Here is a 16,944-nt window from a genome sequence, read left to right as displayed (position 1 = left end):
ATATATTTAGAACTTGATGCGGAGATCAGTAAAATAGTGTGTAAAATGTATGTGGTTTACCTTTCATAAAATATAATACAAGCTTCTTATTCTTCAACGTGTACATGAGACAGCTTCTCTCTTTAAAACTAGATAATCAATTGCTGGGCGGAAATTGACGTTAACAATGGGAAAGTGAAAGTACGGGAATAAATATAACGTAATGTCATGTAAATTGTACTTTAACAACACTGCCCTCCCTTCTCAAAAAATCATTTCGCCCTCGAAATTAAAACATTACATACATGTATATATGTACCTAATTTACAGTAAAAAATAAAATCAACAATAACGACATTAGAAATACACAATATGCAAAATTTCAAAATGTCAAAATCACCTCTTCTCTAAATGCATATTCATAACAATTAAAACATAGCAATATCAACACATTTAATCATTAAGCAATCAAATATCAACATATAAATATATATTGTTCAAACATTGTCAAATTTATTTATACAGTTTATTAATAGCTGACTTATACGGTTAGAACACCACAATTTTAATCTTCCTATTTTTTTTCCAGTTTTCTCTTCTTCTGTGGCAATGGTTGAGTTATTTCCTCTTCTGGCTGTCTCTTCATGGCAAGGACCTTTGACTTCCACAAGTTTGCTTCCTCTCTTAGTTTTAATACCTTTTTTCTCTGGTCCTTCAGTTAACGTTGTTTTTCAAAATCTTCTATTTGATCAGTTTGAGTATCTGCATCTTTGGTTTGGATGAAAGTTTCTGTGTCTGTTATAATTTAAACAACTTCTTCTTGTACATCAATGACGATCCCGGGATAGTTGATGGCAAGATCTTCTGTACCAAGATTACCCCATGTTACATTATAAGGCACAGTGTTCTTCTTTAGAAATGTATTAACCTTACTATCTATAACGTCAGCTGCTAGTTTTGCATGGAGTTTATATTTCTTTACATGGTTCTCAGACGGTTTAAACTGTTACATTTGAAATGGCATATGATACAAAAATAAGGACAATTATTATATGTTGTGTGATTGAATTGAACATGCCAGATGGCTTCTGTGAAAGAACTCATCTCATCTCCACATTTCTTAAAGGTGGCTTGGTCATTTTCATCTTCCATCTGCAATAAACAGAACACAAAACACATGGTAAGTATCAGTTACTTTGAAAAGTGTTGAACAAGTTATCAGCTACATGGATAACAACTGTTGTTTCACTTTTTTAACCCAGGATGGAAAAACAGAAGATTCATATGCTCTTAATTAGGTTATCAAAATGGATATTACAACTTTTTCTGTAATCTCTGATTTGATAAACTACAGGACTAAGTTGTTTAATCACTACAAATGGACCATTCCATGGACTTTCAAGCTTTTTAAAAAATGGTTTCTTCCTAAATACAAGAGATCCAACTAAAAATGGTTTATCAATTATTTTCGTATCATGGTCTAGTTTTTGCTTTTCCACTGACTGTTTAAGATTTTCTCGAGCTACATGGTATATTTCTTCCATATGAACTCTCAAATCATCAACGTATTCATTTGCAGATTTCTGGGCATTCTGACGGGGTAATTGGATACAGTTACTTATGGGGTAGATTCACTTCTCATCCTAACATTAATTTATTTGAACTAAAACCAGTGGAGGGATGAACAGTACTTCTGTATTCACTCATTAATATTGAAATATAGAAATCCCATTTCTATTGTTTTCATCTACATAGAATTTAATAATTTTTCCTAATGTTTGGTTAAATGTTTCAATTAAGCCATAAAAGAGGGACAAAAGATACCAGAGGGACAGTCAAACTTGTAAATTGAAAATAAACTGACAACGCCATGGCTAAAAATGAAAAAGATAAACAGACAAACAATAGTACACACGACACAACAAAGAAAACTAAAGAATAAGCAACACGAACCCACCAAAAATTAGGGGTAATCTCAGGTGCTCCGGAAGGGTAAGATGATTGGTGAAAAGGGGTTGATTTCGTTTAATGGATATCAAGGAGCCTACACAATTATTGGAATAAATTGCTTTAGTTTAAACAATATTTATTCAGATAATCAACATTAAACATATTATACAATGAAATAATATTAAGGATTCAGAAACAAGCACTTTGCTTTGAAAATTAGTCCCTTGATCAGTATGGATTTCCAGCGGAATTCCGAATCTAAAAACGAACTGATAACAAGTTTCTCGGCAACGTTATGGCAATATTGGTTAGGCAATTGATAGGCTTCCATTCATCTGTTAAAGTGATCAGCGATCACTAATATTAACCGATTGCCAGTTTTGGATTTGGGAAATGGTCACATGACATACAATGCTACTCTGTCCATTGGATATCCATCCTGATAATTCTGCATAGCTGCATGGTTTTTATTGATTGCTTTCCGAAGTTTACAGCATGATGAACACTGTCTGATGATATGTTGCTTTATATCTTTCCTCATTCTGTACCAATGAAAATGTTCCTTTATCTTCGTTGTTGTTTTCTTGATGCCAAACTGAGCAGAAAATATAGAATCATGGCACAGCGTCAATATTTCAGACCTTAAAATCTCAGGAACTAACAACTGATTTTTGGTACATCATTCGGGTTGTTTGGAATTAATCTTTGGTACAATACACCATCCATAATAATATTATTCCAGTTAAACCAATAATTCCTTGTGGCAGGATTAAATTTAGCAACCTGTTCTCTAGCTTGTAGTTGGTTCTTTTGACTCCTTCCATGTAAATAAAGGGCCAATATCATTGTCGTTTCCTCTGTATTTCTTTCATTTCAGAAGCAGTATACTTCTGTAACAAGTTGGCAGGTTTTCTTGCTTGTTTAATACTACTTCGTGTTACTGCACGAATTGATCCAATGTCTTTAATATTGTCAACTTTATCATGGAACTCAGTCCAGTCATCTGTTTCGTCTTCGTGTACAGGAAAAGAATCAGTCTTTTCTTGACAGTGCATCGGCATTAGTGTGTTTTATTCCAGCTCTATGTTGAATATCAAAGTTGTATTGTGACAAAACTTCGTGCCATCTGGCTAACTGGAATTGGGGATCTTTGCAATTGAACAGCCATCTTAGAGAACTGTGGTCAGTTCGTAGTAAAATCTTGTTCCCTAGAAGAAAATGTCTGAACTGATGGACAAATGTGATTACTGCCAGAAATTCTCTCCTCGTGACATTATTACGTTGCTTTGCTTTATTTAATTTCATTGAACCAAAGGCAATGGCTTTTTCTTGTCCATCTTGTACTTGTGACAAAACTGCTCCTATGCCTACATTAGATGCATCTCTATCCAAAATGAATGGTAACTGTGGATTTGGATATGGTAAGACTGGTGTTGACATTAAAGCATTCTTTAGTTTAGTGAAAGCTGCTTCACAATCTTTTGTCCATACAAACTTGACATTTTTTCCTGTGAGCTGAGTCAGCGGTGATGCAATTTCACTAAAATGTAAAATAAAGCGCTTATGGTAGTTGCAAAGACCAAGAAATTGTTGAACTTCTTTGAAATTTTCGGGAATCTTCCAACTTGAAATAGATTCTGTAATTTTTGGATTCGGTTTAATTCCATCTTGACCAACAATTGGTTTCAAAAGGTCACATTTAGAATTTAATTTCAGTCCAACATCTCTAAGTCTATTTAAAACTTCGTCTAATTGTTTGAAGTGGTCTTCCAAATTGGAGCTGAATATAATGATGTCATCTAAATATATTAAAAGTGTTTTCCATTGAAGTCCAGTAAATACTAATTCCATGCATCCTTGGAAAGTACTAGAAGCATTACATAAACCAAAATGCATCTTGGTGTATTCAAACAGCCCATATTTTGTTGTAAATGCTGTTTTCTTACGGTCTTTTTCATTCAGCTCTATCTGCCAAAATCCACTTTGAAGGTCAAAACAGGAAAATATCTTTGCAGATTACAGACAGTCAAGGCACATAGCAATTCTTGGCAATATATACGCGTCCTTTATAGTCATATAATTTATTTTCCTATAGTCAACGCATCATCTGACAGAACCATCGTACTTACGGACTAAAACCACAGGTGATGACCAGGCAGGTGAAGATGGTCTAACAACTTCAGTTTATATTTGGTCTCTTAAATATTATTCTTCCTCCATTTTGAAAGCTTGTGGTGTCCTTCGTAAAGGTTGGCGGACTGGTGCTGCATGTACTGTGTCTATTCTCTGTTTAAGCACAGAACAAGATCCAAGTTCTGTTTTCGATTTAGCGAAGGCATCTTTGTGTTTTACGAGAACGTTTGCCAGTGTTGCTTTTGATGTTTTTACAACTGTTCTGAAATACATTCTGGGAGTTCTGAACAAAATTCATCTACTGTATTTTATCTTGATGATGTAAACACGTTTTCATATGTGTCATGTGTTTTTTCGGGATCATGTTATCTACAAATTTTTGGTATTTTCGTCATTTGGACATCTGTCATATCAACAAAGTCTGTCACTTCATCCACAGTTCCCTGCAGAGTTCCTATTAACGTACCTTCTTCAATTTTCAATGGACTATTTTCCAAGTTTATTAATCGCACTGGTATAGACGGTATTTGTGTAGAAACCAATCCTTTCCCAGCAAGAATTTTGGGATTGTCGTAAATTACTGGTTCAAACAAGGCATAATTACTTTTAAATATCTCTGTATCTGGTACTGGTATTTGTATAATCATCTCTGATTGAGCTTTATGGAAATGCTCTTATTAAGAACAATCTTTAATACTTATCTTCTCTTCTCTTTACTTCACATGGATACCAAATGTCTTTTATTTGAATTCCACGTTTTGTATTTACCGTGATGTCCATTTTATCAATAATATCACAACCAAGAAGCTAATCTTCATTTAAACGAGCTACATATACTGGCCAAGTAAAACGCAGTGGTTCCAAACTCATTTCTATCTCTGTAATGCCAGTTGCTGACATCTTTTCCCCCTCTTCAGCTACTAACAATCCACGTGTTGCTGTCTTCAACTGAAGATGATGTTCTTTTGCAAAGGTTCCTATAAACCTTTTCACTGAGCACAGTGACCTCAGCACCTGTGTCAATTACCGCTTTTAACTCATAATCATCTATTCTAACATACGTTTGAATAACTGCTGATTCAACTCTGTCAATACATACACTATTTTCTCCATCAACACTATCATCAGAAGATTCGTTGTCTTCAAAGTGTTTCTCTGTTAAAATTCCAGAAGTTAAAACAATAGGTTTCTCATTCATATCAATTCTATACTGATTCACAGCATCAACCCTGGACAAAACTGGTTTTTCAATATGTTTATTCTTGCTACATTGGTCTGATTGCTTACTGATAATTTCAACATCACTGCTTGAAAGGCCTAAACCTTCAGTAGTTAGATGTTTCTCAGAAGAGTTTTTCTCTGAGGTTGCAAATTTTCTTTTTAAACAATTTTCTTCTGAACATTCAATTTCCTTCTTTGGAATTGATTGTTGTCTTTTCTCAATAATTACTTCATTACTCTTTGGGTCTAGTGCTTGGCCTACAGGCACATCCATTTCTAGTTTAAAGGATCGAAAGTTGGTTTGACTGGTGCATATACATCTCTTTGTTGGTTTTCTCCATGATGGCTATTTTTCTTTGGTTCCCATTTATCTTGTTTTGATGGACAATTACGTCTGAAATGACTAATTCTATAACAATTATAACACCATTGTTATTACTCTCCGTTTTCTTTGCTTAATTGGGCTGCTTGATTATAACATCTTACGTCATATTTTCATCATTAAGACCATAAAGGAAATGCTCAACAGTCAATTCCTCGAATAGCTGAGTCCCTTTAATTTCTGGGTAAGCTTTACTTATCAGGTTTAAAACTCTATGAGCAAGTTCTTGTAGGCTTTCTTTGTTCTGCTTGTGAAGATCTTGGAGTGCTGCTCTGTGTTTTGATGGTAAAATATTGTCACCGAACCTCTTCCTCAATTCAACAAACAAACTAAAAATATCTGTCTGTACTGCATTTGGGATCCTTTAAGCAAAGTTTAAAGCTTCATTTTGCAAACATAATAACAGTTGTGTTGCTTGCTTCTGATTGTCCCAAGCGTAGCTTCTTGAAATGAACTGGAATTGACACCAAAGTGATTCCCATTCAGTTTTGCCATTATGAACAGGAAGTCTATGTTGTGGTTCATTTGATGACATACGATCTATATTTGATACCTTGGAATATCTGTTTTCTGGTCAACGATGTCTATCATATCTCGAGTACATATTATCAGCAGTTGCTCTTGGATATTCTGTTCCTCGATCTGCTTGTATAATTTCTGGTGGAAAATTTGTCTGAGGTTCAGCATAATTACTTTTGGTATGAGTATAGTCAGGCATATTTCTAAGTAATTGTGAATATCTTGTGTAAGTTTCTGGGTATTCCGTAAATCTTTCATGATGCGTTCTATCAGAACTTCGAAATGTCGACTGTCTATGATCAGGGTAAGTATCAACATACTGATATCTGCCCACTTCAGAATAGTCCATGCTCTGTTGTTCGTGTCTAATCATTTCACACCTCTCCCTTTCAACAGTGCTATGAGTGCTTTGATGTTCTTTATTGCTTTGACCAGATGTTCTGTTTAATTATCGTCGTTCAGAGTTATCAGTACTCCAAGTACTTGGATTGTCCCTCATGTCCGAGTGATCAGTATTCCCTGCACTTTGGTATGCATTTCTGTTATCTGAGTGACCAGTACTCCAAGTACTTTGATATGTTCCTCTATTTTCAGATGGAACAGTTTTCTCTGTACTTTGATTTATTGGTCGCCTATTGTCAATTGAATTGTTAGTATGTAAGGTACTTTGATGAGCCTCTCTGTTTATTTCCCATCTAGGAATTATATCCCATTTTCTCATTGTGGTTATTTCTTCTTCATTCATAACTATCATTCTGTCCTGGCATGGTACTTTCATCAGCGAAAATTGGTGTATTACCTCCCGAAACATGGGTCATTGTTTCAATTTCATTTGTTGCTGTATTTTGTGGTACGTTTTCTTGATTTTTATTCAATATGTGTGAATCCGATTCTGAACCTAAACAACTTCTTGGTTCATATAAATTTCTAGGTCTTTGAACCATACAGTAGGTAACTGACGACTTCTGAGCATCATTCTGATTCAAATGTATACTATTGCATGAACGTCGAAATTATATACTAGTATCTATTTTGAAACGACTTTGAATGAAAAAATTATTTGTTTCTTACAAACTTCTCGTTTGTTATTTTCGTAGTATTTCGAAAGGAATATAAATTCGCAGATTATTTACACTTAAATTAAAAAGTCTTATTCTTTATGTCTAAACACGATACTTAAATCACGGTTTATTCAATATTATTCACGTCTGAAAAAAATAAAACCTAAAAGCTAAGACAACCTTCAAAGGATTTGAAATGTTTATTGAAATACCAAAAACGATCATATAGACTACACAAAAAAAAAACCTTCAAAACCATAGCTAAATCAGCTATAAAAAATCTAGCCCTACAGTTAGATTTCAAAACCAAAAGCTAAATACGCTTTGAAAAGTTGAAAAAAACTATCAAATCAGCGGAACACAATATTTCAAAACCAAAAGCAAAAACTGCCTTGAAAAGTTTTGAAATTTGAATAACCACATTATTTATATTGACTTTCTAATACCTATTTCTTTTGCAGGTATTTTTGGTGTACCAAAAGAAATATGCCGCCAAATGTATTGTCAGGCAGTTATAAGTTACAGCAAAAAGCAAGGGAAGTTAACTTCATTGAAAGAGATACATTTTATTGACAAAGACCAAGATATGATAGCAATGGTACAGCAAGAGTTCAGTAAGCACTTAACATGTATTCAACAGAAGCCTTCAACAGAACCAGTAGGTCAAACACAAAAGAAAAAAGAATCAACATTCAACAAACAATACATGACAAGAGTAGGGTTTAAAGTTCAAATTTTGCAAGGCGATATTACAAAATTGAGAGTAGATGCCATTGTGTGTCCACAAGATGAACAGTGTCAGTCAAGAGGAATGATAGCAAGAGCCATAGAGAATGTAAATGATAATGTTTACAAAAGAGATGTGACTGGAATGAAAATGATACAGAAATGTGAGGTCAGATTATGTAAGGCATCCCCTAAAACACTGCCATTTACGTATGTCCTTCACACAGTACCACCAAGATTTGACAAAAATTCAGCAAAGGACAGTTCCAAGTTTAAAAGAGAACTACAGATAACCATACATAATATAATAAGGTTATCGAACGACAGACAGGACATCAGTACTGTAGCAGTACCTGTCCTCGGTATAGGTATGTTTATTTACTACAATGAAACATTGATATTTAAAAATGCATGATATGAAAAGATATGGGAAATACCTTTGAAAATTTGCTTTGAAATAGATGTGTGCATACAACGGCCGCAAAACATGCTGCATGTCCCTGTATTTTCATAATGTCTATGAATACGTGGCTAGGGTTGTTCCAAAATATATCGGATGGAGGATGAGAGGCACTCAATTTGATTAAATGTTGGGGTTGCATTTTCCTTAGAACTATGTAAGAATTATAAGTTAAATGATCTTTTTTTTTATTTTATTGGTGTTTTGGGCCTTATTCTGGAACAGCCCCTAAATATTTTGCAATATTTAGTATATCTATTGCTAAACAAACTAAATACATTTTCACCAAGTGGTATTAAAAGAAATTCTTTTCATGCTTTTAAAGTAAAATATAATTATAATATTACAGTTTAACTTATTCAAAGGAATTCTTTTTCAATTGTGTGTTTTTAGGTCACCTGGCCGAAAGCCTAATGAGCTTTTTTCATCTGTTGTCGTCTGTTAACTTTTACAAAATTCTTCTCCTCTGAAACTAGTGGTCCAAATTTAACCAAAGTTGACCACAATAATCATTTTGGTATCTATTTTGAAATAAAATATAACTGATAACCCTGCGTGCCAACAGAGATGGCAGACATAGCTAAAAATAAAACATAGGTGTAAAATGCAAGATCTACGAATTTGTAAACTCTTAATAGAGTTATTCCTCTTTAATTATACCTACCGTGCAAGACCCTCATGGGTAGTCAAGGTGTTAAAACCACACCACTGTCTTTGTCTTTAATGATAATTTTTACTAGAAAGTAGCCATTGTTGAAGATGGAGGTAAGCACCACAGGCTGAGATCTTTAGAGCCTCTAGCTTAGATTGAGGATATGATGCCATGGTTCTATTATGCTAAACTTTTCATGACCTCGTTACTAAAGAGTTCAAAATGGCAATACTATTAATACCATGATAGGAGGTTGCATTGATTATTGGTTTTAAATGTTATTAATTTTATCCAGTATGTTTTAAAATAAATTATTTAGTCTATATTCTTCAGGTACTGATGGCCTTGAGACCCCATATGCAATCTTTTCATCAGTTCTGGCAGCTGAAATCATGAAAGCAACACAGTCATCATGGTTAAATTCCCAAGAGATCATTATTGTCACTAGTGAATGGGGAATGGCTTATGCAATAGCAGAGCAATTAGACAAAGAGCAAGGCTTAACTCAAGTTACATCTTTTCAAAGAAGTAGAAGGCGTCAAAATAAAGAATAGGAAAAATAATAGAGTACAGAATTATTTTACATCAAATGAGAAATTTAAGTTAATATATGTTCCTGTTGTGATTTTCATTGTTAACTGCTGATGTATTTTGATTTAGGCATTATAAGTGCTGGATATTTAAAGTGGGATATAATAAGTGCTAAATATATTAAGTTGGATATAATAAGTGCTAAATATATTAAGTTGGATATAATAAGTGCTAAATATATTAAGTTGGATATAATAAGTGCTAAATATATTAAGTTGGATATATTAAGTGCTAAATATATTAAGTTGGATATATTAAGTGCTAAATATATTAAGTTGGATATAATAAGTGCTAAAGTGCTAAAAACAAGGAATTATTTGAATCTAGCATTAATTTGAATTCTAGAAAATTGATAAGAAATGTATGATGAAATGTAACCCAACTAAATAGGATAAGCCATGCATGCATGGCTAAGGGGGTTAGTAAGTTCATACTGAATTATCAGTTAAAGTAACTTTGAACACTAAAGTTGGGTTAGTTTTCATCATACATTTCTTATCAATTTTCAAGAATTCAAAATTATTCCAGATTCAAATAATTTCTTGTTTATATATTTCAAGTGGGAGATGATAAGTCCTTAACATTTTTATTTGGAATAAGGAAGAGTTAAATGTTTTCAGTTGGGAATTCATAAGTGTTAATTGTGAATTTAAGAGGGAACAGATATCTGAGAATTAGTTAGGGAATATCTTGTTCTACCTCATTTCAATTCTTCATCAAACTCCTTTTACAAGTTTTTGCCATATAATGAGAATTTACTTTGATCTAAATACTAATTAAAACAGATAGGTGGAAACTGTGAACAGAAAATATGACCAGTGATACAAGATATGTGTTAGATTGGTGAGGATTTCAGGATTCTATTACATCAAAATGTAAATAAGGTTTTGTCTTCAAAAGTGCTGTTTTGAAAGAAAAGACTGTTTATTACAAGAAACTTTTTTACTACATGTACAAATGTACTATCAAACTATATTTGTATTTGAAACGCTTTTGACCTTTTCAAAAATTTCTTGACAGTTTTAAATTATAGATAACAAGACAATGTTCTTGAAAATTTATGAATATCTGATATTACGTTATTAGATAATGTAAATATATTCTAATTGTACATGTACAAGATATATTGTATTCAGATGTGCATTCGTTTATGAAAATTGTAGTCCAATAATTGTTTAAAGCTTAGTTTAAAATTTTATCTTGCATACTGTTGAACAGAAAAAGTCGGAAAGTGGCTGACCCTCTTCTAACTTAAAATAAATAATCTCAAAAGATTTAATGTGTATTTCAAAGCACATTGTCATTAAGGGCAAATTATAGTTTTAATCTGAAAAAAAAAAAAATTTTAGTTTTCATTGTTCGCAGTTTAAAAGAAAAATCATTCATATCATTACTGATGTATCTTTTTTTCACCTTTAGTTGTAACATAGAATAATGTCCTTGTTCATGAAATCTTGTCATCTCCATCTGGACAATATATCACTATTAAATACTGTCGATGACAACATTTTACTGTGAAATACTGTGCATGGGAATATTTCATTGTGAAATTCTGTCCATGACAATATTTTACTATGAAATACTGTCTATGAAAATATTAAATATAGTTATATCTTCCCTAAGAAATCATCCGCAATGACATTGTGAGTGTTTCTGGAATTTTCAAAATATTTTTCATGAAAATTATGTGTATAACCAAAACAATACTGCGATCATTGAGTATGCAGGTTTGTTTTATAATCATTCAATTAAAACACTTTAATGATAGCATTATCCTAAATATTAAATGTTTATAACCTCCTTTTTATGAGACAAAATTTCAAGAAAATCCATCTATGAAATATAGTCTCAATATACACAATATATATAACCTTGGATAAGCTCCCTTTCACAAGCCTTTCACAAGATTTTTTTTATACTATCCATCTATGGACTATAGTATGTATATGGACTGTATTTCACAGGAAAATTAGTTCTTTACTGGACATTATTTCGTAGATGTGGACAAAATTTCATGATACCGAGTCATAACATATTGTCTTAGGGGAAAATATTTCTCAAGACAATGTTTTGCTTTACAAAACTATTACTGTTACTACTTCTACTACTACTACAGTTTCATACAAAATATATCTGTAACTACTACTATTTTTTGTCAAAACCATCTCATCATATTATATGCCTTCATATCTGATGCATTATAATTTTACTTCAAACGTAGCTAAGTTTTTCATGATAGCATTTTTATAAATCAGAAATAAAGGTGATGAAACGTTAATTTTTCTTAAAGGATGTCTCGTTTAAGGTGGTACCTAACACTACAGGGAGATAACTCTGTAAAATCAGCTAAACGTTTTAATTACGTTGTGTTGTAAAGGGAATAATAAGCTTTTGAAAGATTAAAATTGGTGTTTCTCAAACTGCTATATAACCAGTGTAATTATTCTGACAAAACGGTTGGTTAAAAATTTTTGATTTTTTTATATTTTTGTTAAAGGGTCAAAGTAAATACTTTGTCAAAATTTTATCAAATTAAACTCGCCAATTAATTTTAGTGGAAGTGTTAGGTACCACCTTAAAGTAATACTCAAGTGCTCGACACCCACTAAGTATATCCACTTACAATACTTAACGATGACAAAAGGAACAGTTATCAAAGTTAAGTACTATATTTAGATAATTATACATTTTATTTTAGCTTTCTCAGTATTTATCATTTTCTAATGAATATAACACTTACATTGTGTTGCGTCCGAAACGCATGTCAAGTATTTACATTCAAAAGGAAAATTTGCACCAAAAACAAATCAAAGTCAAGAATATACAAAATTATGTACTTGAACAAGAGAGTTACAATTGTGATAATTGTAACGAACCATAAATTCAGGAGCTGTGTGATGAACTGTCCCAGAACATTCCGTAGAACAATTCAATTAAAACACTTTAATGATAGCATTATTCAAAATATTAAATGTTTATAATCTCCTTTTCATGAGACAAAATTTCAAGAAAATCAATCTATGAAATATAGTCTCAATATTCACAATATATATAACCTTGGATAAGCTCTCTTTCACAGGATTTTTTTTATACTATCCATCTATGGACTATAGTATGTATATGAACTGTATTTCACAGGAAAACTAGTCCTTTACTGGACATTATTTCGTAGATGTGGACAAAATTTCATGATACCGAGTCATAACATATTGTCTTAAGGGGAAATATTTCACAGGACAATATTTTGCTTTACAGAACTATTACTGTTACTACTTCTACTACTACTACAATTTCATACAAAATATATATGTAACTATTACCATTTTATGTCAAAACCATCTCATCATATTATATGCCTTCATATCTGATGCATTATAATTTTACTCCAAACGTCGTGAAGTTTTTAATGATAGCATTTTTATAAATCAGAAATAAAGGCGATGAAACATTATTTTTTCTTTAAGAAATTGTTGTTAAAAGTAATAATCAAGTGCTCGACGCCTACTAAGTGAATCTACTTGCAATACTTTAAGATGTCAAAAGGCATACTTATCAAAGTTAAGTACTTTATTAAGATAATTATATATTTTAGGTTGGCTTTCTCAATATATATCATTTTCGAATAAAAATAACACTTAACTTGTGTTGCGTCCGAAGTGTATATCTAGTTTTAACATTCATAAGAAAAATTTGCATCAAACCCAAATCAAAGCCAATGATATGTTAAATAATGTACTTAAACAAGATAGATACAATTGTGATTAAATCTAACTAATCATAAAGACAATAACAATCAAAACCAAGGAGTAAACAAAGACTCAAAAAACCAAAGAACATTTACATCAACAGTTATAAATATAAATAAGAAACAACACGATCTCCACTAAAACCGGGAGCGAAATCAGGTGCTCCGAAAGGGTAAGCATTTCCTGCACAGTATAGTTTAGGAACTGTGAGATGAACTGTCGTAGAACTGTCCATAGAACAATTCCACTTACACCTGAAAAGCAGTTCCTGACAAAAGCAGTTCTAACTAGGGACTTTCTATACTAACGGGACTCGTCTCTTTTGGTTTTTCACTGATTACTCAGCCGCCTGTTTAAAGCTACCACGCAACAATAAACTTAGTTAAAAAAATTAAGATGCAATTTCAATCTTACATATTAAGAAAACGATAAGAGTTTGCTGCATACATATAGCGTATAAAATGTTCCTCTCGACGAGCTCTACATTCTATACAATAAGCCCAAAAAGGTCCGTCTGTTTGTTCAAAAGATACGACAGGATGATTCTTAAAAGTATATAATTGTGTGTTTATCGTCTTAATGGTTACAGATATCAAACTACTATAAACTGCAAAAATGATCAGTAGTTTAAAATCTTCAATTTGAGGTCAATGTCAGGTCATGATGAAATTTGACCTTGACCTTTAAAGTGAACTATGACCTTGACCTCTTATATTTGAAAGATTAAGTGGTGTTGAGTTCAATGGTGGTAGTTCTATGTCTCTACGACTTCCGGTTCTCAAGTGTTGTATTGCATCGTTTATTTAATGATTCATTGTGACCTTGATGAACTTCGGACTTGTTCCAAATTTTTCTACACTAATGTTCTTAAACTGCAGATCATTTATCATTTAACAGATATCTATTGTCGTTTTAAAGATATTGTAATTTGGAATTTGGCGAGCGGAGGCATGTATTTCTGAATCAACAACAGCTTACCAATCAAAATATTTCAGAAGTTGAAGAGTTTAACATGGTTATATGTTTGACCAAATACCAAAACCATTCAATGAAAAATGTACCCAAAAAAATAATTTCAAATTTTCATGTTATGCATTGGATTTGTAAATTTCATAGGTTCTATTTATATATTAATTGATATTGCATCATTTTTGGCACTTTGCCGAATGGGGTTATTTGATATATCAAATTGAAGGTATTAATGAGCTCTACTAAAAAAAGGAAAATTTTAAACCCCTTTTCTTCCAAGTGGGAAGAGTGAGGTCATTTAGTGCGAAAAATCAAACTTCTCAGATGGTTAGGTTGTCGCATATCAAATGAAAGTCCATAAAGCGTACATTTCAAATATCAAATTGACGTCCCCAAAAAAATGGGTTGGGTGGGGTCATTGAATGCAAAAAATAAATTTCCATTTAAGATAAGGTTGTTGTATATCACATAAAGGTCTTATCGTTTACTTTTCAAATATCAAATTCCTGTCCTCGTAACATGAGTTGGATGGGGTTATTTAGTGCAATTATCAAATTTTCTAGAACCTGGTGTTGTCGCATATCAAATGAAAGATCATCCAGTCTACATTACATTTATCATATTTCCAATCTCTAAAATGTAAGGTCATTAAGTATAAAACGCGAAAAGTTTCAGAAGGTATGCTTGTCGTATATCAATCGAAAGGTCTTACAAAGTACGTTACGAAAATATCACTTTTACAGGAAAGACCTTTCAATTGTGTTACAAACAATTGAGATACTAGTTGTATAATTATTATTAGTTGTATATATAAAATTTAATTAATAGCGATTTAAGATGACAAAAAATATAAGATTTTGAGAGAATGAGGAATTATTAAACTTAGACGTATCGTTTTGACGAACACCCCAGTCGTGTAAAAGGGTTTAACATATCAAACAAGATGGCGGCCACCCAAAATTCAACGAACAAATTAAATTGCTCAAAGATCAATATTTAATAAAAACGATCCGAGAAATCTCGAGAATCCCGGGAAAATCCTGAAAAACAGCAGTTTGCAATGACGAAATGTATAAAATTTCACAAAAACGATCTTTGTTTAACTTGAACATATATAGTTCATTTGTAGTTATGAAGAATACTTCGTAAATGTGAAATGATTTGCCGTAAAGTCACGTGACATTAGATACGGCCGAGATGAGTCTAATTTTTTGTATAGATATCGTTAGAAGTGACCAGTCCCGTTAGTATAGAAAGTCCCTGTTCTAATTAGCTAGAACTGATTTTGACAGTTTTACAGTAGTACAGTTTTTGATGTCAGTATTTGGAAAAGCATAGACTAGATTCTAAAAGTTTTATCCTAAACAGATCTTGATACATTTAAGGAATGACAAATATTTTTTTGGTCTATGAAAAAATAACATAAAATGTTTAATGCACACTGAATAATTATTTAAAGTGTGAACCACAGTTTTTATGTTATTTCGAATAGGCAGAAAAAATATTGCAGTCATTTCTTATAATTTAATTCTTAATTCCATTTTAAACCCGAGTAAATCATGCAAAAAACGTTGATGACGTCACGGTCACATGACAAAATTATGTCTATGGGATGATAAACAAAACGACGTCAGCCAATCAGAAGACGCGTTGCATCCAAAATTAAACTATTTCCCCATTGAACTATTTAGAACAGCTATATCTATTCATCTATCCATCTACTTATCTATTACATTCAATTATTTTATTTAAATTATTTGTTTCTTCTTTCCTTCTTAAAATAATGTTTAAGAAAAAAAGTTTTATGAAGCTATCAATTCTTTAATTTTTTTTCCTATATTTTTTTAGGGTCCGCCGACTTACAGAAAAGAACCGAAAAGGTACAAAAAAGGACCAAGAAGAACCGAAAATAACCGAAAAGGACATCGATTTTTTTTTATCGAAGTGGACTAGAAAATGTTTTGGTTATACAAGGGAAATATCAAATTGTAAATCATTTAAGTCTATAAATGAAAAGATTTTTTCCATAAAAGTTTCCTATTATTATTGAACCTTATTGCGGCAGGATTACTTCTTAAAGGTGGATGATCCTTTCTGTATATAGCAATATTATTTATGAAATTTTCAAACTGAAAAAGTATCACAACAGCAAAGTTAATATATAATAGGATAGGCCAAGGGGAAACATCGTGCAATGCAAGATTATTTATTGTTGCTATTTGATTTCATAGAAAAAGGGGATTGTTTGGCAAATAAGATTTTTTTTATTGATTTTTTTATTACGAAGAATTGTTAACACAATCAAAATATCGGGTATATATAGATATAAGAATGTGATATGAGTGCAAATGAGACAACTCTCCATCCAAGTCACAATTTATAAAAGTAAACCTTTATAGGTCTAAGTACGTCAACACTGACGGAGCATTGGCTCAAACCGAACAGCAAGATATAAAGGGCCCCAAAATTTCTAGTTTACAATCATTCAAACGGGAAAACCAATCTAATCTATATAAAAAACGAGAAACGAGAAACACTTATAACCATATCAACAA

General features: G+C 32.0%; 1 protein-coding gene across 2 annotated transcripts in view; it reads left to right on the top strand.

The window, feature by feature from the left end:
* LOC143057880 (uncharacterized) overlaps nt 1–16,540 on the top strand; it is a 36,049-nt gene extending 19,509 nt beyond the window's left edge. Inside the window, exons 7-9 of one of the 2 annotated variants that reach the window (XM_076231333.1) lie at nt 7,707–8,339; nt 9,417–9,650; nt 16,238–16,540. In XM_076231333.1, coding sequence (XP_076087448.1) covers nt 7,707–8,339; nt 9,417–9,637 — 854 coding nt within the window. In that variant the 3' untranslated portion in view covers nt 9,638–9,650; nt 16,238–16,540. Of the gene's footprint in view, nt 1–7,706; nt 8,340–9,416; nt 13,314–16,237 lie in introns of those variants that run through there. The other variant, XM_076231331.1, reaches the window with a different exon arrangement.
* The last annotated feature ends 404 nt before the right edge of the window (nt 16,541–16,944 follow it).

This window comes from Mytilus galloprovincialis, chromosome 13 (genome assembly GCF_965363235.1).
Source record: "Mytilus galloprovincialis chromosome 13, xbMytGall1.hap1.1, whole genome shotgun sequence".
Classification (NCBI taxonomy): Eukaryota; Metazoa; Mollusca; class Bivalvia; order Mytilida; family Mytilidae; genus Mytilus; species Mytilus galloprovincialis.
The sequence above is the reverse complement of the archived record's forward strand: the minus strand, read 5'-3'. Positions and strand labels throughout refer to the sequence as shown.